General features: G+C 45.1%; 1 protein-coding gene and 2 pseudogenes across 1 annotated transcript in view; 2 read left to right on the top strand and 1 right to left on the bottom strand.

Annotated features, from left to right (window-relative positions):
* The first annotated feature begins 812 nt into the window (after nt 1-812).
* On the top strand, nt 813-930 carry LOC134983648 (5S ribosomal RNA; annotated as a pseudogene).
* Nucleotides 931-1,052: 122 nt separating this feature from the next.
* Nucleotides 1,053-1,170, top strand: LOC134983655 (5S ribosomal RNA; annotated as a pseudogene).
* A 17,868-nt stretch (nt 1,171-19,038) lies between these two features.
* LOC134983623 (zinc finger protein 436-like) overlaps nt 19,039-25,135 on the bottom strand; it is a 138,937-nt gene continuing 132,840 nt past the window's right edge. Inside the window, exon 8 of the mRNA XM_063949298.1 lies at nt 19,039-20,441. Within this exon, the coding sequence (XP_063805368.1) occupies nt 19,039-20,441 (1,403 nt within the window). The remainder of the gene's footprint in view (nt 20,442-25,135) is intronic.

Here is a 25,135-nt window from a genome sequence, read left to right as displayed (position 1 = left end):
TCGTAAGCCACTATCGTTTCCACACAGGGACATAAGACTTTCATCTTTGCTGCTCTCATTTAATTTTCAGGATTGAACCTATTTATCGTAAATTAATAATTGCACCGCCAGCCTTATCAATCAGGAATTGTATTGCAAGCCGCATTTGTCTCTACACAGGGACAAAGAATATTCATCTTTGTTGCTCTCATTTAATTAATTCTTTGCAACATAATCCAGTCAACTGGTTATCTACAGTAACAGCTGGCAAACCTACATAGGAGGTGGCATGGCAACTTCAAGCATTGTGTCTGTATCAAAACAGCACATCAGATCCTCTTATTTGGGTCCGACAATTCCAGTGCCCGCTTTGTTATTATTTTCAGGATTGAACCTACTTATCACTAATTAATAATTGCACCGCCAGCCTTATCAATTAGGAATTGTATTGCAAACCGTCATTGTCTCTATATAGGGACTAAGAACCTTCATTTTTGCTACTCTCATTTAATTAATTTTTTGCAACTTAATCCAGTTAATTGGTTATCTACAGCAGACATATTTAAAGTGGTAACTTCTAACTTTGTGTTTATATCAAAACAGCACATCAGACCCCCCTATTGGGTCTAACAATCCAAGTGCCTGCTTTACATTTATTTTTCAGGATTGAACTTATTTATAGTCAATCAGTGATTGCATCACTAGTCTTTTACCAATTAGCTTTACAAACACTTTCTTCAAAATTCTCTCTATATAATTTTTTTCCATTTAAGCCAATTATTACTATTCATACAGAAACTCGATTTGTATCTACTCATTTCTTGAATCAAACGGCCCACGGCCATACTACCCTGAATGCGCCCGAACACGTCTGATCTTGGAAGCTAAGCAGGTATGGCCTGGTTAGTACATGGATGGGAGACCTCCAGGGAATACTAGGTGCTGTGGGCCAGTTTCTCAGGAGACTTTACAATAAATTAATCATTCGATCATTTTCACATAGTTTTTTAGTTGAGCACATAGGCCATTTCCCAAATCAGCACACAAATCACCCGTGATTCCTGATACAATTGGCCCACGGCCATACTATCCTGAATGCGCCCGATCACGTCCGATCTTGGAAGCTAAGCAGGTATGGCCTTGTCAGTACGTGGATGGGAGACCTCCAGGGAATACTAGGTGCTGTGGGCCTTTTTCCCTCAGGAAATCCAATATTACGTTCCTCCAAGCTTACCATACATTCCGATCCTTCTGTGACCTGTATATATTGTTTTTTCCAAACAATTATACAATAATTACAATAACATTTTCACCTGCCATATCTAGAACCATATTTGGTACAATGGCAATCTAGATTTTTTTATTATTTACTTTTGTTCACCCCAGTGAATTTTTATAGCAAACCAATAAAAGTTAAGCTTTACTCTATCTCCCAGAGGTAGGACTCAAAGGGGTCTTTTCCTCAACCATATATTTTCTTCACATCTTTTTCATATTCAATCAATGAGTGCTTCCACACAAGGTTATTTTGTCTTTCTCTTGTTTTCTTCCTGAATATTAGAGACCCTCCTGATGAGGTCGCAGTAGGTGGGTCCATATAATATTTTTTGTCCAAAATGATTCTAAGAACCTCAATTCTACTTCATGTTGAATTGCAGAGCTTATTATAATTACTCTTATTAGCAGTGTTATAATAATAATAATAATAATAATCATTTTATTTATATAGCCCTCTTTCTCCAATAGGACTCAAGGCGCTTAACAGATACATAGCATAATATAGTACAGAAAATAATGAAGTACAGAACAGATTTTCATAAAATACAGAAGCATTGAGATACTAAAGGGACAATTATGGGAATGCTTGAGTAAACAGGAAAGTCTTGAGTCTACTTTTGAAGGATTCTATAGTTGCGGCCTCTTGAACTGTGCGGGGAAGTGAGTTCCATAGAGTCGGAGCCGTATGACTAAAAGCTCGACCCCCAGATGAATTACGAGAGATTCTAGGTACTGCTAAAAGTCCTTCATCTATAGATCGCAGTAATCGAGTGGGGCAGTATAGGGTCAGTAGCTGCTTCAGGTACTTTGGGCCCTGGTCATGTAATGCTTTGAAACTCAGTAAGCCAATCTTGAAGATGATTCGCCATCTTACAGGCAGCCAGTGAAGGGAGTAGAGTATGGGTGTTATGTGGCTAGAGCGGGGCTGGTTGGTTAACAGCCTGGCAGCTGTGTTTTGCACTAGCTGTAAGAGGTGCAATTCTTTTGCTGGGAGACCAAGGCAGAGGGCATTACAGTAGTCTAATTGAGATGATACAAATGCGTGTATGACTTTTGGCAGATCATCTGGGGGAATGAAGTGCTTGATTCTGGCTATGTTCCTCAGGTGAAAGAATGAGGATTTGATTGTGGCTGATATCTGATGTTTAAGTGTCAAGTCACCATCTAGGACAACGCCAAGATTCCGCACACGATCAGTGGTTTGTGATTCTGAATCCCAGAGTGTTCTTAGAGTATATACATACATACAAATATACTGACGGTTTACTCAGAGGTTACTACAGACTCTTACCAAGTCACCAGAGTGCTGTAATACTTTGTTGCCACACAGCCGTATTATCAGGTATAGTCGCTCATGAACACAATAGATTATGAAAAAAGATTATAGACAATTAGAGGAGAAATCCACCTACAGAAAATGAAGGAATAATCCAACAGATTTATTCCTAACCAAGTCAAGAGCAGTGATAGAAATATATAAACAAAATGGAACCCTAAGTAAAACTGAAGTGAAGTTCCTAATACCAGAAGAGCCCATTGTACCAGTGTTATATATGCACCCATAGGTGCATAATGATCTAAATAATCCGCCAGGCTGTCCTATAGTGGTTTGGAATTGGATCAATAAGTGCTAATTTATCACAGTATGTAGATTACCACCTTCAACCTTTGGTAGCATAAAACAGGTCACATTTAAAAGACACTAGAGACTTCCTAATATTGTATGGGAAGATCTCTGGCTTGTAAGTGCCAATGTGAGCTCTCTATACACAATTATTGAACATACACAGGGAATAAAAGCATTGTCCAGAAGCTTACAGCAAACATAAGGACTTGCAGGAATTTAAAGTCAAAGGTATAACTTACATTTTACATCTCAATTATTTTTCGTTTAAAGGTATTTCTAATTTACAGAAAAGAAGAACAGCCATGGGCACCAGGTTTGCTCCAAGTTATGCCAATATATTTATGGGGCAGTGGGAGGATCAAAACATCTGGAATAACAACCTATATGGAGCAAACCTAGTGTCCTGGTCACAATATATTGATAACATTTTTTTGTTTGGCAAGGGGATTCCTCTATGTTGGAATCTTTTTTTTAAATATTATAATAATAATAATAATAATAATAATAATAATACCAAAAACATCCAATTAAGCTTTGACAAAAGCCAGGCATCAGTTATATAAAGGATAATAATATTCAAACATCAAAAATCAAAAGCGTATGTCATATATCACCGCTCACAGTTGTCTTCTTGCTAACTGGATACATTCAATACCAGGCGGACAATTTAAATGTTTAAAGCGCAACTCCAGTGTTGAGCACGTTTTAAGAACAGGCTTTAGACATGAAACAGAAATATATCTCCTGTGGTTATGATAAGGAAAGAATAGAGGAGGACCTTAAAAAAGTTAATAAGATTGATAGAAAAGAACTTCTAACTGTAAATAAGAAAGGAAAAGATGAACCACCTGAAAATAAGTACTCATGGGCACTGATTACTTATTACAATGCACATCACAAATAATTAGAAATGGTACTTAGAAAGCATTGGTCCTTGCTGTCAAGAGATCCTGTTTTGGGATTGTTAATCTCATTCACATCTCTCCCACAAACTCACACTCCCTATCCTGTGCCCTCTGGAATGCTACAGATCTGTTTGTAACAAACTGGTCCCCACTCATGACCTTTTCATTTCCAACTCCCTGCACCTACTAGTCACTGAAACCTGGATTACTCCCTCTGACACTACTTGTCCTGCTGCTCTCTCTGCTGGGGGCCTCACATTCACACACACACACACACACACACACACACACACACACACACCACGACCTGGGGGTCACCATGGGGGTGGTGTTGGGATCCTTTTACCTTCTAGTTACTCCTACCAATTCGTACCACCAGAACCATCCCTTACATTCTCTACATTTGAGGTCCATGCTATACGTCTCTAACAACCAGTCCATCTTAGAGTAGCTGTAATTTACCACCCCCCTGGCATTGCCTCCAAATTCGTCGACAACTTTGCCTCCTGACTTCCACTCTGACATTCCCTCCATTATCTTAGGCAATTTCAACATCCCTATCGATATCCCCACATAATCCCCTGCCTCTAAACTCCTTAACCTCACCTCTTCACTTGTTCTCTCCTAGTGGACCTCCTCACCCTCCCATGTGAATGGGAGCTCACTGGATCTGGTCTTCACTCACCATTGTGGTATTTCTGATTTTTCCAACTCCCCATTTACCCTCTCTGACCACCACCTGCTCTTCTTTAACCTATCTCTCTCAGCTTCCCCATCTCTCCCTCCTAAGGCTACCATCACTAAGTGTAACATTGAGTCTATTGACACCACATTCCTTTCCTCCCTGTTTGACTCACTCTTCTCTCCTATTCTCTCTCATGCCCTGAACAAGCCACTTCCATATACAATGCATCCCTTACTTCTGCTCTTGACTCTGTCGCTCCACCAACCACTATTCACCTTCGCAAATTAACACCTCAACCCTGGCACACATGGGGAAGTCACACTCTATTGCAGACTTCCTCTATTTCAAACTTATTCTCTCATCCTTCAATCCTGCCCTTTCCCTTGCTATACAGTTATTCTTCAAGAACCTCATCTTCTCCCAGTCTTCCAACCCACAGTGCCTCTTTGCCACTCTCAACTCACTCCTCTGCCCACCTCCACTTCGTCTCCGCTCCTCACTCTCTGCTCTTGACTTTGCCACTTACTTCACGTCCAAAATTTACTCCATATGTCAGGACATCACATCACACCAGACCATCAGCAACCAGCCTCCTCCCATAACTTACCACCCCTCCCCATCCCTCTCACCAACTCTTAAATCTTTCTTACATACATCTGGTGAGGAAGTCATGGCCCTCATTTGTTCCTCTCCCCATACCACCTCCCCTCTTGACCCTATCCCCTCCCGCCTCCTCCGCTACCTCTCTCTCTGTCACACTCGGCTTGAGTTGGGGATCCGACGACTGATCAATGACAGAACAAAACACTAAGGAAAGATTAGTTCAGTTTTAATGAGACTTCAATCATACACAACGGCTAGGAGATAAGTCTGAGTGAATTCTGAAGGACGAAATGTTCGTGACTAGTAAACAATGATGAATATTGAATGAAGTGATTTATGATCTGTAAACAATGCCGAAGTTCACTGAATTACTTGTGATTTGTAAACGATGCTGAAGAACACTGAATGGAGATGACTTGTAATTTGTAAATGATGCTGAAGAACACTGAATAGAGAGATGATTTGTGATTTGTAAATGATGCTGAAGAACACTGAATGGAGAGATGACTTGTGATTTGTAAACAATGCTGATTTGTAAATGATGCTGAAGAACACTGAATGGAGAGATAACTTGTGATTTGTAAACAATGCTGAAGAACACTGAACGGAGAGATGACTTGTGATTTGATGTTGAAGAGAGGATCGCTGTGAGCACCGTCAGCAAACGGAGACCCTCTACTGGATAGTGGACCCAGTGGTTGAACTGCAAGAGGCGGTGGACTTAGAGCAAAGGACTGCAATAACAAAACTGACCACCGGGCGGCCACAGCAGAACCAAGATTCCAGGGGTTAACATGGGAGGACAGAGCTTGAGCACCTTACAGCAGCAAGTAACTCAAAGCACTGGCACCATAGCTAAGCACCCACCCCTTTTTATAAGGGAAGACTGCGCGAGATTGGCTGGACGCGAACTGGGATACCTATTAGCTAGGCTTGGTCTCCAACATGGCTGCTCCCGGCACAGAGGACACACGTGGAACCAGCACACAGCCACTACCTCTGGCCTCAGCCTCCCAGACGCTGCACTCCAGCAACAGGACACCGGGAAACAGACACCTCCGGCTGCCATGCTCCGCTTCCCAGGACCCGGATCCCGGCCTCCAGATGCTCGGCAGCCACACTAGAGGACCTCGCTGCCGCAGCTCCTATCCATCGCAGCCACACCAGCCAACCAACAGGAAGGCCGCAGGGACCAGAACCGGAGGTAAGACTCCGGATGCTGACACTCTCCTTCTGCCTATTCCCATCTTTCCCACCTTCTCAATCTCTCCCTCTCATCAGGCACTGTCCTCTCTGCCTTCAAGCATGCACTCATCTCTCCTATTATTATAAACCTACCTTGATCCAGGCACTTTCTCCATCTACTGACCCATCTCTCTTCTCCCTTTTGCCTCCAAACTCCTTGAACGTATTGTCTACAACCGCCTTACTTCCTTTCTTTCCGCACACTCACTGCTTGACCCATTCCAGTCTGGCTTCCATCCTCTCTACTGAAACTGCCCTTACAAAAGTCTGCAATGACCTCCATGCTGCTAAATCTAAGGGCCACTGCTCTCTACTTATTCTTCTTGATCTCTCTGCTGCTTTTGACACTGCGGACCACCCTCTCCTACTGCAAATCCTGCACTCCATTGGTCTGCATGATACTGCCCTCTCTTGGCTGTCTTCTTACCTCTCTGACCATTCACTCTCTGTCTCCTCTCATGACTCCCCCTCTTCTCCACTAAATGTAGGTGTACCCCAAGGCTCTGTCCTTGGTCCTCTTCTTTTCTCTCTCTATACATCCTCACTAGGTAAGCTCATTAGTTCTTTTGATTTCCAATATCATCTCTATGCTGATGACACTCAAATCTATCTTACCTCTCCGGACCTCTCCACTGCTCTCCTCACTCGTATCTCCAACTGTATCTCTGCTACCTCTTCCGGGATGTCCCAGCGCTTTCTTAAACTTAACATGTCTAAGACTGAGCTGATCATCTTCCCTCCCTCCCGCATAACCTCACCTCCCACAATCTCCTTATCTATTGATGTCACTACTATCTCCTCTAGCCCCCAAGTGCGCTGTCTTGGAGTAATCCTTGACTCCTCCCTCTCCTTCAAACCACACATTCAGCACCTCTCACAAACCTGCCGTTTTCATCTAAAAAATATTTCCAGGATCAGACCCTTTCTCACCCAGGATGCTACTAAGACCCTTATCCACTCACTGGTCATCTCCAGACTGGACTACTGTAATCTCCTCCTGACTGGCATTCCTGACAAATACCTCTCTCCACTCCAATCTATTCTCAATGCTGCTGCCCGGCTCATTTTCCTCACCAAACACACTACGTCCACCTCGACTCTCCTACAAGACCTTCACTGGCTCCCCTTCCCTTTCAGAATCCATTTCAAGCTTCTCACACTCACTTACAAAGCCCTCACCCACTCCTCTCCCATTTACATCTCTGACCATATCTCCCTTTACACTCCCACCCGTCCTCTTCGCTCTGGTAATGCCCACCGCCTCTCCTGCCTACTGATTACTTCCTCCCACTCCTACTTCCAAGATTTCTCATATGCTGCTCCAGTTATCTGTAATTCCCTACCTCTCCCCTCAGAATCTCCACCTCTCTACAAAACTTCAAACGGGCTCTCAAGACCCACTTCTTCACCAAACCCAGCCAAACCTTCTGTTCCACATTCTCTATGTACCTCGTTTGTGTCACCCCTGTCTGTCTACCCCTCACCTTTAGAATGTACACTCTCACGAGTAGGGCCCTCTTCCCTCATGTGCTTATCCTTTCTTACTTTAATAATCTTCAACTGCACCAAATCCAGCAGTCCTCTGCCATCTGATACTTATTTCAGTGTTATCTGCTGATGTAGCTATGTTTATTTTCCCTGTACTTGTCCTATATTGTCTTCAACTGTAAGTTGTTGTTTTCCTGTTTTGATTATTTGTTTATGTACTCTGTAATTACGTGCTGCGGAACCCTTGTGGCGCCATATAAATAAAAGATAATAATAATAAAATAATACCAAAGAAGCCGGCTTATATTTATAGAAAATCTTCAAGCCTAAAATATTATCTAGTGACCAGTGCACATTTAGAGAAAGAATATAAACCTGGACAGGTCCTTTCAGTAGGTTTCTATAGATGTGGGGGATGTGCTGGATGCCGGAGCATCAAAGGGACCACAATGAAAAAATGTGATTCAGCTATAATTAATGGCAGGAACACGTTAAAGACTTTATTACCTGGCACACAAAAGAAGTGATTTATGCTATACAATGCAGCTGCAATAAACTTTATATAGGGAGAACCACAGGAACCCTAAAAATAAGAATAGGGGAACACATGAGAAATATTGAGAGGTTTAGGAACCCATTCGCTGTCTGCACACTTTAAAAAAAGAACACTCTTCCTCCGGAGAAAATATAAGGAACGTTTATAGCAGAAAACAGGTCAAAAAGAATGCAAGATGTAGCTCACATACTCAGAATATTGCTAAAACAGAAATAAAACTAATTTATTTATACAATATTCACATGCCTTGTGGTTCACAGTGATTTAGAAGTAGAGTGGTTTTTATGATTTTTTTATGTTAGGTCTGTTTACGTGGGATTATTAAACTGCTTAACATTGTTTTCTATTTACCACTTTTTGTTAATGTTTTAGGAAGGATTCTGCCTTCTAAATTTGTAAAATTTTAGGATTTTTAGTGTGGCCAAATGACTATAAACCTTTTACAATACACGGACTTCAACAAAATGGCAGCCACAACCCATCAAAGATGGACATAAAACTACAACAAGATGGCCACCGCATCAAACCAGGTTCCTAGACATCTTTGAGTAAAATGACGCTATCATCACTTCTGGGGAAGTGTGGCACGTCCTGGCCGCCGGCTCCATGTCAGCCTGGATGTTTAGCCGATGTGGCGGGTGGGGTTGACGCTAGGCAACGTCTGCCTGGTGGCTTCTGTGAGTTACCTGGTTACGCAGACGCCAGGCACTCACAGGAAGACAGCAGGACGTGCAGTGGGGCAGCTGCATGGAATTGTTATCAAGGGGAGGCTTGGCTTCATGGAAATGCTTATTGGCTTATACTCCTTTTATCTTCCTGGTCTGCCTCTCACTCCTTGCTGGTCATAGTTCCTGGCTGCAGCGGGATCCCTTGTCTCTTGGTTGTAGCACTAGCCGTGGATACCTTTGTCTGGTTATCTTACAACCGTCCTCTGCAGAATTCCTGTGTCCAGCTCTGTCAGTTGTATTATCTGTCTCATTGCTTATTTGTTATTTCTGCTAATACTACCCCTCATCTATTTACTATACAGTCCTGTGTTTTCTCTGTGATCTATTTCTCCTGCAAACCTTCAGTACTCTCACTGCCAGTAGCTCCACCTGTTGGTTCAGAGCTTTCAATGTTTTCGTGCTCTCACTTCTTTACAATCCAGTCCATTTTACAGCTGCCTTGTCGTTGTCTGGGACACTCCTGTCTAATATCTCTGGCTCTCCCACGTTTCCCTTACTAGTGTTATTCTCTTACTTTTGCCTTATCTTTGTGCTACTCCTCTCTTGTGTACAAGGGTCATTGCCCAGAAGATCTCTGGAAACCTCAGCCTCCTCGGAAAAAAGATTCTTCAGTCATAACACAACCCGGTTACTCTTCACACTCCAGGTGGAGGGACAGAGCTGCATGCGGAACATTCTTGATATGCCTTGATATACCTCTTGTTGTGAGTGCATAGAAGTGGGGGCCACCCCAATAACTGACAATTTAAGGAGGTGAATTGTACCCATGAATAGAAATTCAATATAATATACACACTGAGAAACTGTTATTATACATTGATTAAACAGTATTTATGTGCTACTTAATCACCAGATTGAGAGAGCCATCTACAGATTATGAACAGGGGAGTATAGTTATTTGTTATTTACCTGGCGCCTATCACCTAGTACCATTTCTTTTATGTGTTGCCTTGGAGTTGTGGTGAAAACTCTATTTACTAGTGTGACAGAATGCATTGGTTTGCGTATTGATAAGGTATCTACTGACCTATTGTTTCCGTATTATCAGGAACTTTACAGCGGCTGCTGTGTGATTCTGTGCAAGCTGAAGCCTGTTGCTGTATATGATCTAGTGCTGGGAGGTTGTTTTATTCTGGACCAGCAAACCACCTACCTGTCCTATGAGGGGAAGCATCTGCTCGCTCTCACCACGTGTCAGTCACTGCTACCACAGACGCATTCATTGGAGACTAGAGTCCAAACATCTCCCAGATCAGCCACTGCTGATTTCCCCCCAGGAGCTGGAAGTAATTGGCTTTTGTTGCTGGATTATCTGGAGAATATACCTACCTAGGAGGTGGCGTAACACGAGTAACGCAGCAAATCGCCCCAGATAACCATTACTGGACAGGACTCTTTGGAAACTCAAATTTCACATCACTAATCAATGTACAATGGCTGGTAAATGCCATCAGGTAACGGCTATTTTTGAACACGGATCTGGATTAATAACAAAAACTGGTGATATTGGTTAATGAGTAATCACCAACTGCAGTGGTAACTAACTAGTGAGTTCTATATGTCTTTAACAATCACTTTGTGTATGGGTATATACATAATATATATTTTATGTGCTCATTACTACGGTAGGTGGTTTGTGGATAATAAATATTTACTGTTTTAAAAAACTATCCGGTCTTTAGTGTTAAAATGTATGCACCAAATTTTGTGATGATGTATACCAGGGAAGGCCTTTGTAGTGGGCAGATGGCCGTCTGGTCCAACTCTGAATCGGGCCACAATGTCTGAGTCAGCCTCGACATTTGCCTCTACCAAGGATGAATATAAAAGTGTCAGTAAGCGCAGTCGCAGTGGTTTAACTTTTTATTGAAGCAAAGTATCATACAATCATAAATATAAAAGATAATTAATATTGTGTACATTACAGTGTAATTAAACAATAAATTCAAAGACGTTGTACAAATCTGTTGTCTGCATTTATCTAGTTTCTTTCAGACGTTCAGTCACAGAAAACGACACAAAAGTACAAGGATCGCACAGTATTGTTGATTTCGGCTAGAACATCATATTATGCCAGCTATCATTCACATCCAACAAGAACTTGTTAAGAAATACTTGTGCTAGAAAAAACAAAAAGGTTTTCTACGCTCGCCCCTCGCCCTCCCATGGGACATATAAAATGGGTATCACAGAGAAATAGGTGGATGTCCTCCCGATACTCTGGTCATATACCACAAAGTGTTGGTTAGGGAGGTGTGAATGTGTCATCTTACTGAAGCAGATAACGTTGCTATATAACTCTCCCACACTTCAACATATTGCTTTACTTTTCTGTCCTTCTCTAGAGCCACTCCCACCCATTCCACTGGAAAAAGGTAAAACGGCTTTGCTAGGAATAAGGGTAATGACGGAGGTTCTGGGTGGAGCCACACTTGTAGTATGGATTTGCGTGCTGCTAAAAGTAATTTTTTGCCACCTTCTGACATGGCTTGATCATTTCAAAAATACCAAAGATTGCCCATTCTGGCAACAGGTGTAAATAGTTTACCAGGCAACATATCTACATATTTGTACCCAGAAGCTTCCAATCAGGGGGCATAACCAAAAACAGTGATAAAGGTCTGCTTGAGAGTCTCCGCATTTCCAGCAATTATGAGTGGTTGAAAGAACTATTAAAAATATTTATGAGAGAGAAAATGTAAAATTATGCACTTTGGGATTAAGAATAATCGGGCAGCATATAAACTAAATGGCAAAAATGTAGGGATAACGGTGGTTGAAAAGGATTTGGGTGTGCTCATCCATTATAGACTCAGTAGCAGTACGCAATGTCAAAATGCAGCAACAAAAGCAAATAAGGTGTTAGCATGCATAAAACGGGGTATGGAGACAAGGGATGAGAGCGTAATCCTGCCATTGTATAAATCATTGGTGCGGCCACACCTGGAATATTGTGTACAGTTCTGGGCGCCTCACTATAAAAAGATATCTTGGAACTAGAAAGGGTTCAGAGGCGAGCCACCAAACTGGTTAAGGGAGGCACTGAGTTATGAGGAAAGACTCACAAGGTTAGATATGTTTACACTGGAAAAGAGGCAGCTGAGGGGGGACATTATTAATATTTATAAATACTGTAAGGGACAATACAAGGATTTATCAGATGATCTGTTTATCAAAAAAAGGCTACACAGGACAGGAGGACACCCCCTGAGGTTAGAAGAAAAAAAACATTTCATACACACCGGAGGAAAGGGTTCTTTACAGTAAGAGCAGTAAGTATTTGGAATCAGAGGAGGTAGTATTGGTGGACTCACTAAATAAGCTTAAAAATGGATTAGATAAATTCCTAACTGATAGAAATATCCAAGGTTACTGCATCTACATTATATTTAATTTTATAATACAGGTTGAACTCGATGGATATTTGTCTTTATTCAACCTCACCAACTATGTAACTATGTAAGAGAGATACACTCTGTGAAGTATGTTCAGAAACATTTCTTTATTGGTTTCAAAATATTTGAATCATTTCCAATAAAACAAAGTTGCTCAGAGTTACACCAGTGTATCACTTTCCATATATAATTCCCCTCCGCAGTGTCACATGACTTGGCTGTGATCTTTGGAAGCAATAGGAGTTGTTATATTATCATGAGACGCTTGAATAAGGTTTATCCCCATTTGTTTGTAGATCTGCTGTAATTGGATATAAATCCTGACTGGTCTGGATGGATCACATCTTCTAGATGAAAATGAATCCCTTTTCTCTGACGTCCTAGTGGATGCTGGGAACTCCGAAAGGACCATGGGGAATAGCGTCTCCGCAGGAGACTGGGCACAACTAAAGAAAGCTTTAGGTCACCTGGTGTGCACTGGCTCCTCCCACTATGACCCTCCTCCAAGCCTCAGTTAGATTTTGTGCCCGGCCGAGGTTGGATGCACACTAGGGGCTCTCCTGAGCTTCTAGAAAGAAAGTATAGAATTAGGTTTTTTATTTTCAGCGAGACCTGCTGGCAACAGGCTCACTGCAGTGAGGGACTAAGGGGAGAAGAAGCGAACCTGCCTGCTTACAGCCAGCTTGGGCTTCTTAGGCTACTGGACACCATTAGCTCCAGAGGGATCGACCGCAGGCCCGTCCTTGGTGTTCGGTCCCGGAGCCGCGTCGCCGTCCCCCTTACAGAACCAGAAGCAAGAAGAGGTCCGGAAAATTGGCGGCAGCAGACATCAGTCTTCACCAAGGTAGCGCACAGCACTGCAGCTGTGCGCCATTGCTCCTCATACACACTTCACACTCCGGTCACTGAGGGTGCAGGGCGCTTGGGGGGGGGGCGCCCTGAGCAGCAATAAAAACACCTTGGCTGGCAAAAATACCACAATATATAGCCCCAGAGGCTATATATGTGGTAAATACCCCTGCCAGAATCCAGAAAAAAGCGGGAGAATAGTCAGCGGAAAAGGGGCGGAGCTATCTCCTTCAGCACACTGGCGCCATTTCTCCCTCACAGCTCCGCTGGAAGGAAGCTCCCTGGCTCTCCCCTGCAGTCTACACTACAGAAAAGGGTAAAAAAGAGAGGGGGGGGGGGGGGGCACTAAATTTAGGCGCAGTACATATATATATATATATATATATATAGATAAAAGCAGCTATAGGGGACATAATTCAGTTAGTCCCTGCATTATATAGCGCTCTAGTGTGTGCTGGCATACTCTCACTCTGTACCCCCAAAGGGCTTTTGTGGGTCCTGTCCTCTGCTAGAGCATTCCCTGTGTGTGTGCGGTGTGTCGGTACGGCTGTGTCGACATGTTTGATGAGGATAATGATGTGGAGGCGGAGCAGATGCCTATAGAAGGGATGTCACCCCCTGCGGGGCAGACACCTGTGTGGATGGGCTTATGGAAAGAATTGAGTGCAGGACAGCCGGCTTCTCAGCTCGTGCCTGTCCAGGCGTCTCAAAGGTCATCAGGGGCTCTAAAACGCCCGCTACCGCAGATGGCAGACGCAGATGTCGACACGGATACTGACACCAGTGTCGACGACGCTGAGTCTAATCTAATGTCCACTAAGGCCATTTGCTGCATGATTGAGGCAATGAAAGAGGTGTTACACATTTCTGATATAAATCCAGGTACCACTAAAAAGGGTATTATGTTTGGGGAGAAAAAACTACCCGTAGTTTTTCCCCCATCAGAAGAATTAAATGAAGTGTGTGAAGAAGCGTGGGCTTTCCCTGATAAAAAATTGGTAATTCCTAAGAAGTTACTAATGGCGTACCCTTTCCCGCCAGAGGATAGGTCACGTTGGGAAACACCTCCTAGGGTGGATAAAGCGCTCACACGTTTGTCTAAAAAGGTGGCACTACCGTCTCCGGATACGGCCGCCCTCAAGGAACCTGCTGATAGAAAACAGGAGGCGATCCTGAAGTCTGTATACACACACTCAGGCATTATACTTAGACCAGCTATTGCGTCAGTATGGATGTGCAGTGCTGCCGCTGCGTGGTCAGATAACCTGTCAGAAAATATTGACACACTAGACAGAGACACTATTCTGCTAACCATAGAGCATATCAAAGACTCAGTCTTATACATGAGAGATGCACAGAGGGAGATTTTCCGGCTGGCATCTAAAGTAAGTGCATTGTCCATTTCTGCTAGGAGAGGCTTATGGACTCGGCAGTGGACAGGGGATGCAGATTTAAAAAGGCACATGGAAGTTTTGCCTTGTAAGGGTGAGGAGTTATTTGGGGATGACCTCTCGGACCTAGTTTCCACAGCAACATCTGGGAAGTCAGCATTATTACCCCATGTTCCCTCACAGCCTAAGAAGGCACCGTTTTATCAGGTTCAGTCCTTTCGGACCCAGAAAAACAGGCGTGGAAAAGGCGGGTCTTTTCTGTCCAGAGGCAGAGGTAGGGGAAAAAGGCTGCAACAAACAGCAGGTTCCCAGGAGCAAAAGTCCTCCCCCGCTTCTTCTTCCAAGTCCACCGCATGACGGTGGGGCTCCACAGGCGGAGCCAGGTACGGTCGGGGGCCGCCTCAAAAATTTCAGCGATCAGTGGGCTCGCTCACAGGTGGATCCCTGGATCCTTCAAATAGTATCTCAGGGGTACAAACTGGAATTCGAGGCGTCTCCACCCCACCGGTTCCTAAAATCTGCCTTGCAGATTGCTCCCTCAGACAGGGAGGCGGTGCTAGCGGCAATTCACAAGCTGTATTCCCAGCAGGTGATAATCAAGGTGCCCCTACTTCAACAAGGCCGGGGTTACTATTCCACACTATTTGTGGTACCGAAACCGGACGGTTCGGTGAGACCAATTTGAAATTTGAAATCCTTGAACACATACATAAAAAAATTAAAGTTCAAGATGGAATCGCTCAGGGCGGTTATTGCAAGTCTGGACGAGGGGGATTACATGGTATCCCTGGACATCAAGGATGCTTACCTGCATGTCCCCATTTACCATCCTCACCAGGAGTACCTCAGATTTGTGGTACAGGATTGCCATTACCAATTCCAGACGTTGCCATTTGGACTGTCTACGGCACCGAGGGTGTTTACCAAGGTAATGGCGGAAATGACGATACTCCTTCGAAAAAAGGGAGTTTTAATTATCCCGTACTTGGACGATCTCCTAATAAAAGCGAGGTCCAAGGATCAGTTGTTGGTAGGAGTAGCACTATCTCAGGAGGTGCTGCACCAGCACAGTTGGATTCTGAATATTCCAAAATCACAGCTGGTTCCGACGACACGTCTACTGTTCCTGGGTATGATTCTGGATACAGTCCAGAAAAAAGTGTTTCTCCCGGAGGAGAAAGCCAAGGAGCTGTCATCTCTAATCAGAGACCTCCTGAAACCAAAACAGGTATCGGTGCATCACTGCACGCGGGTCCTGGGAAAGATGGTAACTTCTTACGAAGCAATTCCTTACGGCAGGTTCCATGCCAGAATCTTTCAGTGGTACCTGCTGGACCAATGGTCCGGATCGCATCTCCAAATGCATCGCTTAATAACCCTGTCTCCAAGAACCAGGGTGTCTCTGCTGTGGTGGCTGCAGAGGGCTCATCTTCTAGAGGGCCACAGATTCGGTATACAGGACTGGGTCCTGGTGACCACGGAAGCCAGCCTTCGAGGCTGGGGGGCAGTCACACAGGGAAGAAACTTCCAAGGACTGTGGTCGAGTCAGGAGACTTCCCTACACATAAATATTCTGGAACTAAGGGCCATTTACAATGCCCTAAGTCAGGCAAAATCCCTGCTTCTACATCAGCCGGTACTGATCCAATCAGACAACATCACGGCAGTCGCTCATGTAAATCGACAGGGCGGCACAAGAAGCAGGATGGCAATGGCATAAGCCACAAGGATTCTCCGTTGGGCGGAAAATCATGTACTAGCACTGTCAGCGGTGTTCATCCCGGGAGTGGACAACTGGGAAGCAGACTTTCTCAGCAGACACGACCTCCACCCGGGAGAGTGGGGACTTCATCCAGAAGTCTTCCAAATGATTGTAAATCAATGGGAACGGCCACAGGTGGACATGATGGCGTCCCGCCTCAACAAAAAACTAGAGAGATATTGCGCCAGGTCAAGGGACCCTCAGGCGATCGCTATGGACGCTCTAGTGACACCGTGGGTGTACCAGTCAGTTTATGTGTTCCCTCCTCTGCCTCTCATACCAAAGGTATTGAGAATAATAAAAAAACGAGGAGTAAGAACAATACTCGTGGTTCCGGATTGGCCACGACGAGCGTGGTACCCGAAACTTCAAGAGATGATCTCAGAGGACCCATGGCCTCTGCCGCTCAGACAGGACCTGCTGCAGCAGGGGCCTTGTCTATTCCAAGACTTACCGCGGTTGCGTTTGACGGCATGGCGGTTGAACGCCGGATCATGAAGGAAAAGGGCATTCTGGAGGAAGTCATTCCTACGCTGATTAAAGCCAGGAAAGATGTAACTGCAAAGCATTATCACCGCATATGGCGGAAATATGTTGCTTGGTGTGAGGCCAAAAAGGCCCCAACAGAGGAATTTCAACTAGGTCGATTTCTGCACTTCCTACAAGCAGGAGTGACTATGGGCCTGAAATTAGGCTCCATTAAGGTACCGATCTCGGCTCTGTCGATTTTCTTCCAGAAAGAACTAGCTTCACTGCCTGAAGTTCAGACGTTTGTGAAGGGAGTGCTGCATATTCAGCCCCCGTTTGTGCCTCCAGTGGCACCTTGGGATCTCAACGTGGTGTTGAGTTTCTTAAAATCTCATTGGTTTGAGCCACTTAAAACCGTGGATCTAAAATATCTCACGTGGAAAGTGGTCATGTTATTGGCCTTGGCTTCGGCCAGGCGTGTGTCAGAATTGGCGGCTTTGTCGTGTAAAAGCCCTTATCTGATTTTCCATATGGATAGGGCAGAATTGAGGACTCGTCCCCAGTTTCTCCCTAAGGTGGTATCAGCTTTTCACTCGAACCAACCTATTGTGGTGCCTGCGGCTACTAGGGACTTGGAGGAGTCCAAGTTACTGGACGTAGTCAGGGCCTTGAAAATTTATGTTTCCAGGACGGCTAGAGTCAGGAAAACTGACTCGCTATTTATCCTGTGTGCACCCAACAAACTGGGTGCTCCTGCTTCTAAGCAGACTATTGCTCGCTGGATCTGTAACACGATTCAGCAGGCGCATTCTGCGGCTGGACTGCCGCATCCTAAATCAGTAAAAGCCCATTCCACAAGGAAGGTGGGCTCATCTTGGGCGGCTGCCCGAGGGGTCTCGGCTTTACAACTTTGCCGAGCTGCTACTTGGTAAGGGGCAAACACGTTTGCAAAATTCTACAAATTTGATACCCTGGCTGAGGAGGACCTTGAGTTCTCTCATTCGGTGCTGCAGAGTCATCCGCACTCTCCCGCCCGTTTGGGAGCTTTGGTATAATCCCCATGGTTCTTTCGGAGTTCCCAGCATCCACTAGGACGTCAGAGAAAATAAGATTTTACTCACCGGTAAATCTATTTCTCGTAGTCCGTAGTGGATGCTGGGCGCCCATGCCAAGTGCGGATTGTCTGCAATACTTGTACATAGTTATTGTTAACTAAAGGGTTATTGTTGAGCCATCTGTTGAGAGGCTCAGTGTTTTCATACTGTAAACTTGGTTTAATATCACAAGTTATACGGTGTGATTGGTGTAGCTGGTATGAGTCTTACCCGGGATTCATAAATCCTTCCTTATTGTGTACGCTCGTCCGGGCACAGTGTCCTAACTGAGGCTTGGAGGAGGGTCATAGTGGGAGGAGCCAGTGCACACCAGGTGACCTAAAGCTTTCTTTAGTTGTGCCCAGTCTCCTGCGGAGCTGCTATTCCCCATGGTCCTTTCGGAGTTCCCAGCATCCATTACGGACTACGAGAAATAGATTTACCGGTGAGTAAAATCTTATTTTGTCAAGGTCTTGGCTAAACGTAACATTTAGTGCCGGATGTAATGCCATCCCTGTTGGCCAGAGGTGAGGGTTGCCCGTCACACTTGGACATTTTTTAATGCGCCAGTCATTTACAATACATAGGGGGTCATTCCAACCCGATCGCTCGCTGCAGTTTATCGCAGAGATTGGGTAGGAACTGCGTCGTTGCCTAGAGATCGCCTCTGCCTGATTGACAGGCAGAGGCGGTCGCAGGGCGGGAGGGGGCAGCACGACGGTGTTTGGCCATCCTTATGGGGGTGCAGTCCGGCAAACGAAGGTGTGGCCAGACCGTGTGGGGGAGGGGGGGGGGGGGGCGTGCGGCATCTCACACAGCCGCTGCGACGATCAACTCCCGGCCAGCTGCAGGAGCAGCGCTGGCCGGGAGTTACTCCACAAGTACATAAACATGGCCGCTGTGCGATGCTTCTGTACTTGTGCTGTGGGCGGACTGTATCCCTCTCCTATAACTATAACTCCCTCTCCTTACACTCAGACCTATATCATGGGTTCACTCCTGTGTGACTTTTCTGATGTTTAGTAAGTTCTGAATTGCATGTAAAGCATTTCCCGCATTCAGAGCAGGAATATGGTCTCTCTCCGGTGTGACGTCTCTGATGTATAACAAGTTCTGCATTACTTTTAAACCCTTTCCCACATTGCGAGCAAGAATACGGTCTCTCTCCTGTGTGACGTCTCTGATGTCTAACAAGTTCTGATTTAATTGAAAAACCTCTCTCACATTCAGAGCAGGAATATGGGTATGCTCCTGTGTGAATCATCTGATGTCTAACAAGTAGTGCATTTTCTTCAAACCCTTTCCCACATTCTGAGCAAGAAAACGGTCTCTCACCTGTATGAAATCTCTGATGCCTAACAAGCTCTGGAAAACTTCTACACCCTTCCCCACATTCTGAGCAGGAATACGGTCTCTCTCCGGTGTGAAGTCTCTGATGTACAACAAGTTGAGAATTACGTATAAAGCATTTCCCACATTCCGAGCAAGAATACGGTCTCTCTCCGGTGTGAAGACTCTGATGTCTAACAAGATGTGGATGACGTGTAAAACATTTCCCACACTCAGAGCAGGAATATGGTCTCTGCCCCGTGTGACTTTTCTGATGTTGAACAAGATCTGATTTCCGTGTAAAAGATTTCCCACAAGCAGAGCAGGAAAATGGTTTCTCTCCGGTATGGCTTCTCTGATGTTCAACAAGTTTTGAATTATTTCTAAACCCATTTCCACATTCAGAGCAAGAATATGGTCTCTCACCTGTGTGACGTCTCTGATGTCGAAAAAGTTCTGATTTCACTGTAAAACATTTCTCACATTCAGAGCAGGAATATGGCCTCTCACCTGTGTGACTTCTCTGATGTATAACAAGTTCTGATTTCACTGTAAAACATTTCTCACATTCAGAGCAGGAATATGGCCTCTCACCTGTGTGACTTCTCTGATGTATAACAAGTTCTGATTTACATCTAAAACATCTCTTACATTCAGAGCAGGAATATGGGTATGCTCCTGTATGAATCATCTGATGTCTAACAAGATGTGAATTTACTTTAAAACATTTCCCACATTCTGAGCAAGAAAACAGTTTTTCATCTGTATGAATCATCTGATGTACAAGAAGTTCTGAATTACTTCTAAACCCTTTCCCACATTCTGAGCAGGAATATGGTGGCTCTCCTGTGTGACTCCTCTGATGTATAACAAGGTCTGAATTAAGAGTAAAACATTTTTCACATCCAGAGCAAGACGCATTTGTAATGCAGTTGCTTTTTATATGAGTAGATATTTTCTGTGTATGATCTGCGGCTGTATACATGTCAGTATGTGTGAGGTCTCCATCACATGAGACTGATTCCTCCTTTATATCAGTAGATGGATCTTTAGAGGAGTCTGTGGGTAAAAATATAGGAGGTTAGTCATTTAATGTAATTGTCCAATTCACTCCATGTGCTAACCAGCCCTTTCCTGGTATACAGCCATACATCTGAATCTGTGAGGCCTGAGACACTCATGGAAATGTGCACCAGCCCTACGGTAGGTGCAAATTCTTCATCTGAGCAGGGTTGGCTGGTTTAAACCAAATGTTTTTTTTTTGTTTTTTTTTAAACACATTCTATTTTTTATTTTTTTTATCATGCTGTGACCACAGGCACGGTGCCGTGACTTCTTAAAAAAAGCCTATTACCTGTATAATGGAATCCCCCTGGTATTATTCCACATTCTTGTTGCTTGGATCTTCATTTGAGTGAGCTGAACCAATGCAGTAAATTCACACACAACAGAGAAATAGGTAAGATGGGAGGGTGAACCAGATCAGAGAGGTACTAAATCTTCCTAGCATCAGCTAAGACTCCACAAACTCCTCCCCAACAATCCTAAGGTACAGGAGAAAACCATAACTAATATTCTCATTTTCACTTATCTCGGAGTGTAATTTGTATATGTTTTAATATATTTAGTCTACCTACATATATTCAGATGAAATAGGAATAATAAGCAGTAAAAACTAAGAATTTACTCACCGGTAATTCTATTTCTCGTAGTCCGTAGTGGATGCTGGGTACTCCGTAAGGACCATGGGGGGTATAGACGGGCTCCGCAGGAGACTGGGCACTCTTAAAAGAAAGATTAGGTACTATATCTGGTGTGCACTGGCTCCTCCCTCTATGCCCCTCCTCCAGACCTCAGTTAGGGAAACTGTGCCCGGAAGAGCTGACATTACTAGGAAAGGATTTGGAATCCAGGGTAAGACTCATACCAGCCACACCGTACAACTCGTGATAACTATACCCAGTTAACAGTATGAAAGAAGAATGAGCCTCATTAACAGATGGCTCAAAACAATAACCCTTTTGTTAAGCAATAACTATATACATGTATTGCAGAGAGTCCGCACTTGGGACGGGCTCCCAGCATCCACTACGGACTACGAGAAATAGAATTACCGGTGAGTAAATTCTTATTTTCTCTGACGTCCTAGTGGATGCTGGGTACTCCGTAAGGACCATGGGGATTATACCAAAGCTCCCAAACGGGCGGGAGAGTGCGGATGACTCTGCAGCACCGAATGAGCAAACTCAAGGTCCTCCTCAGCCAGGGTATCAAACTTGTAGAATTTTGCAAAAGTGTTTGAACCCGACCAAGTAGCAGCTCGGCAAAGTTGTAAAGCCGAGACCCCTCGGGCAGCCGCCCAAGAAGAGCCCACCTTCCTCGTGAACTGGGCTTTTACGGATTTAGGATGCGGCAGGCCAGCCGCAGAATGAGCAAGCTGAATCGTGTTACAGATCCAGCGAGCAATAGTCTGCTTTGAAGCAGGAGCACCCTGCTTGTTGGGTGCATGCAGGATAAATAGCGAGTCAGTTTTCCTGACTCCAGCCGTCCTGGAAACATAGATTTTCAGAGCCCAGACTACGTCCAGCAACTTGGAATCCTCCAAGTCTCGATTAGCCGCAGGCACCACAATAGGTTGGTTCAAATGAAACGCTGATACCACCTTATGAAGGAATTGAGGACGAGTCCTCAATTCGGCCCTGTCCATATAGAAAATCAGATATGGGCTTTTATACGACAAAGCCGCCAATTCTGACACCTGCCTGGCCGAAGCCAAGGCCAACAGCATGACCACCTTCCACGCGAGATATTTTAACTCCACGGTCTTAAGTGGCTCAAACCAATGTGATTTTAGGAAATCCAACACCACGTTGAGATCCCAAGGTGCCACCAGAGGCACAAAAGGGGGCTGAATATGCAGCACTCCCTTAACAAACGTCTGAACTTCAGGCAGTGAAGCCAGTTCTTTTTGAAAGAAAATAGATAGGGCCGAAATCTGGACTTTAATGGATCACAATTTTTGGCCCATAGTCACTCCTGACTGTAGGAAGTGCAGAAATCGACCCAGATGAAATTCCTCTGTTGGGGCCTTTCTGGCCTCACACCAAGCAACATATTTTCGCCATATGCGGTGATAATGTTTTGCTGTCACGTCCTTCCTAGCTTTTATCAGTGTAGGAAAGACTTCCTCTGGAATGCCCTTTTCCCTTAGGATCCGGCGTTCAACCGCCATGCCGTCAAACGCAGGCGTGGTAAGTCTTGGAACAGACAGGGTCCCTGCTGCAGCAGGTCCTGTCGGAGCGGCAGAGGCCATGGGTCCTCTGAGATCATTTCTTGAAGTTCCGGGTACCAAGTTCTTCTTGGCCAGTCCGGAACGATGAGTATAGTCCTTACTCCTCTCTTTCTTATTATCCTCAGTACCTTGGGTATGAGAGGAAGAGGAGGGAACACATAAACCGACTGGTACACCCAAGGTGTCACTAAAGCGTCCACAGCTATCGCCTGAGGGTCCCCTTGACCTGGCACAATATCTTTTTAGCTTTTTGTTGAGGCGGGATGCCATCATGTCCACATGTGGTCGTTCCCAACGGTTTACAATCAGCTTGAAGACTTCTGGATGAAGTCCCCACTCTCCCGGGTGGAGGTCGTGTCTGCTGAGGAAGGCTTCCTAGTTATCTACTCCCCGAATGAACACTGCTGACCGTGCTAGCACGTGATTCTTCGCCCATCGAAGAATCCTTGTGGCTTCTGCCATTGCCATCCTGCTTCTGTGCCGCCCTATCGATTTACATGGGCGACTGCCGTGATGTTGTCTGACTGAATCAGCACCGGTTGGTTTTGAAGCAGGGATTCTGCTTGACTCAGGGCATTGTAAATGGCCCTTAGCTCCAGAATATTTATGTGTAGGGAAGTTTCCTGACTCAACCATTGTCCTTGGAAGTTTCTTCCCTGAGTGACTGCCCCCCAACCTCGGAGGCTTGCATCCGTGGTCACCAGGACCCAGTCCTGTATGCCGAATCTGCGGCCTTCGAGAAGATGAGCAATCTGCAGCCACCACAGCAGAGACACCCTGGCCTTCGGGGACAGGGTGATCAACCGATGCATTTGAAGATGCGATCCGGACCACTTGTCCAATAGATCCCACTGGAAGATCCTTGCATGGAACCTGCCGAAGGGAATCGCTTCGTAAGAAGCTACCATCTTTCCCAGGATTCGCGTGCAGTGATGCACCGACACCTGTTTTGGTTTCAGGAGGTCCCTGACCAGAGATGATAATTTCTGGGCCTTCTCATCCGGGAGAAACACCTTCTTCTGTTCTGTGTCTAGAATCATACCCAGGAACAGCAGACGCGTCGCAGGAATCAGCTGTGACTTTGGGATATTCAGAATCCAGCCGTGCTGATGCAGCACTTCCTGAGATAGTGCTACGCTGATTAGCAACTGCTCTTTGGACCTCGCCTTTATCAGGAGATCGTCCAAGTACGGGATAATTATAACTCCCTTCTTTCGAAGGAGTATCATCATTTCGGCCATTACCTTGGTAAATACCCTCGGTGCCGTGGACAGACCAAACGGCAACGTCTGGAATTGGTAATGACAGTCCTGTACCACAAACCTGAGGTACTCCTGGTGAGGTGGGTAAATGGGAACATGTAGGTATGCATCCTTGATGTCCAATGACACTATAAAATCCCCCTCTTCCAGGCTTGCAATAACCGCCCTGAGCGATTCCATCTTGAACTTGAACTTCCTTATATAAGTGTTCAAGGATTTTAAATTTAGGATGGGTCTCACGAACTGTCTGGTTTCGGTACCACAAACAATGTGGAATAGTAACCCCGCCCCTGTTGAAGGGGGGTACCTTGATTATCACCTGCTGGAGGTACAGCTTGTGAATAGCTGCCAGTACTACCTCCCTTTCTTTGGGAGCAGCCGGTAAGGCTGATTTGAGGTAACGGCGAGGGGGAGTGGCCTCGAACTCCAGCTTGTATCCCTGAGATACCACTTGTAGAACCCAGAGATCCACCTGTGAGAGAACCTACTGGTCGCTGAAGTTCCGGAGACGCGCCCCCACCGCACCTGGCTCCGCCTGTGGAGCCCCAGCGTCATGCGGTGGACTTAGAGGAAGCGGGGGAGGATATTTGTTCCTGGGAACTGGCTGTCTGGTGCAGCTTTTTCCATTTTCCCTTGCCTCTGGGCAGAAAGGAAGCGCCTCTGACCCGCTTGCCTTTTTGGGGCCGAAAGGACTGTACCTGATAATACGGTGCTTTCTTAGGCTGTGAGGAAACCCGAGGTAAAAATGTCGACTTCCCAGCTGTTGTTGTGGATACGAGGTCCGAGAGACCATCCCCAAACAATTCCTCACCCTTATAAGGCAAAACCTCCATGTGCCTTTTAGAATCAGCATCACCTGTCCACTGCCGAGTCCATAATACTCTTCTGGCAGAAATGGACATTGCATTAATTCTAGATGCCAGACGGCAAATATCCCTCTGTGCATCTCTCATATATAAGACTACGTCTTTAATATGCTCTATGGTTAGCAAAATAGTATCCCTGTCTAGGGTATCAATATTATCTGACAGGGTATCGGACCAAGCTGCTGCAGCACTACACATCCATGCTGAAGTAATTGCAGGTCTCAGCATAGTACCTGAGTGTGTATATACAGACTTCAGGATAGCCTCCTGCTTTCTATCAGCAGGCTCCTTTAAGGCGGCCGTATCCTGAGACGGCAGTGCCACCTTTTTTGA

The sequence above is a fragment of the Pseudophryne corroboree genome, assembly GCF_028390025.1.
Source record: "Pseudophryne corroboree isolate aPseCor3 chromosome 3 unlocalized genomic scaffold, aPseCor3.hap2 SUPER_3_unloc_2, whole genome shotgun sequence".
NCBI lineage: Eukaryota > Metazoa > Chordata > Amphibia > Anura > Myobatrachidae > Pseudophryne > Pseudophryne corroboree.
This window is presented reverse-complemented; position numbering and strand designations above follow the sequence as displayed.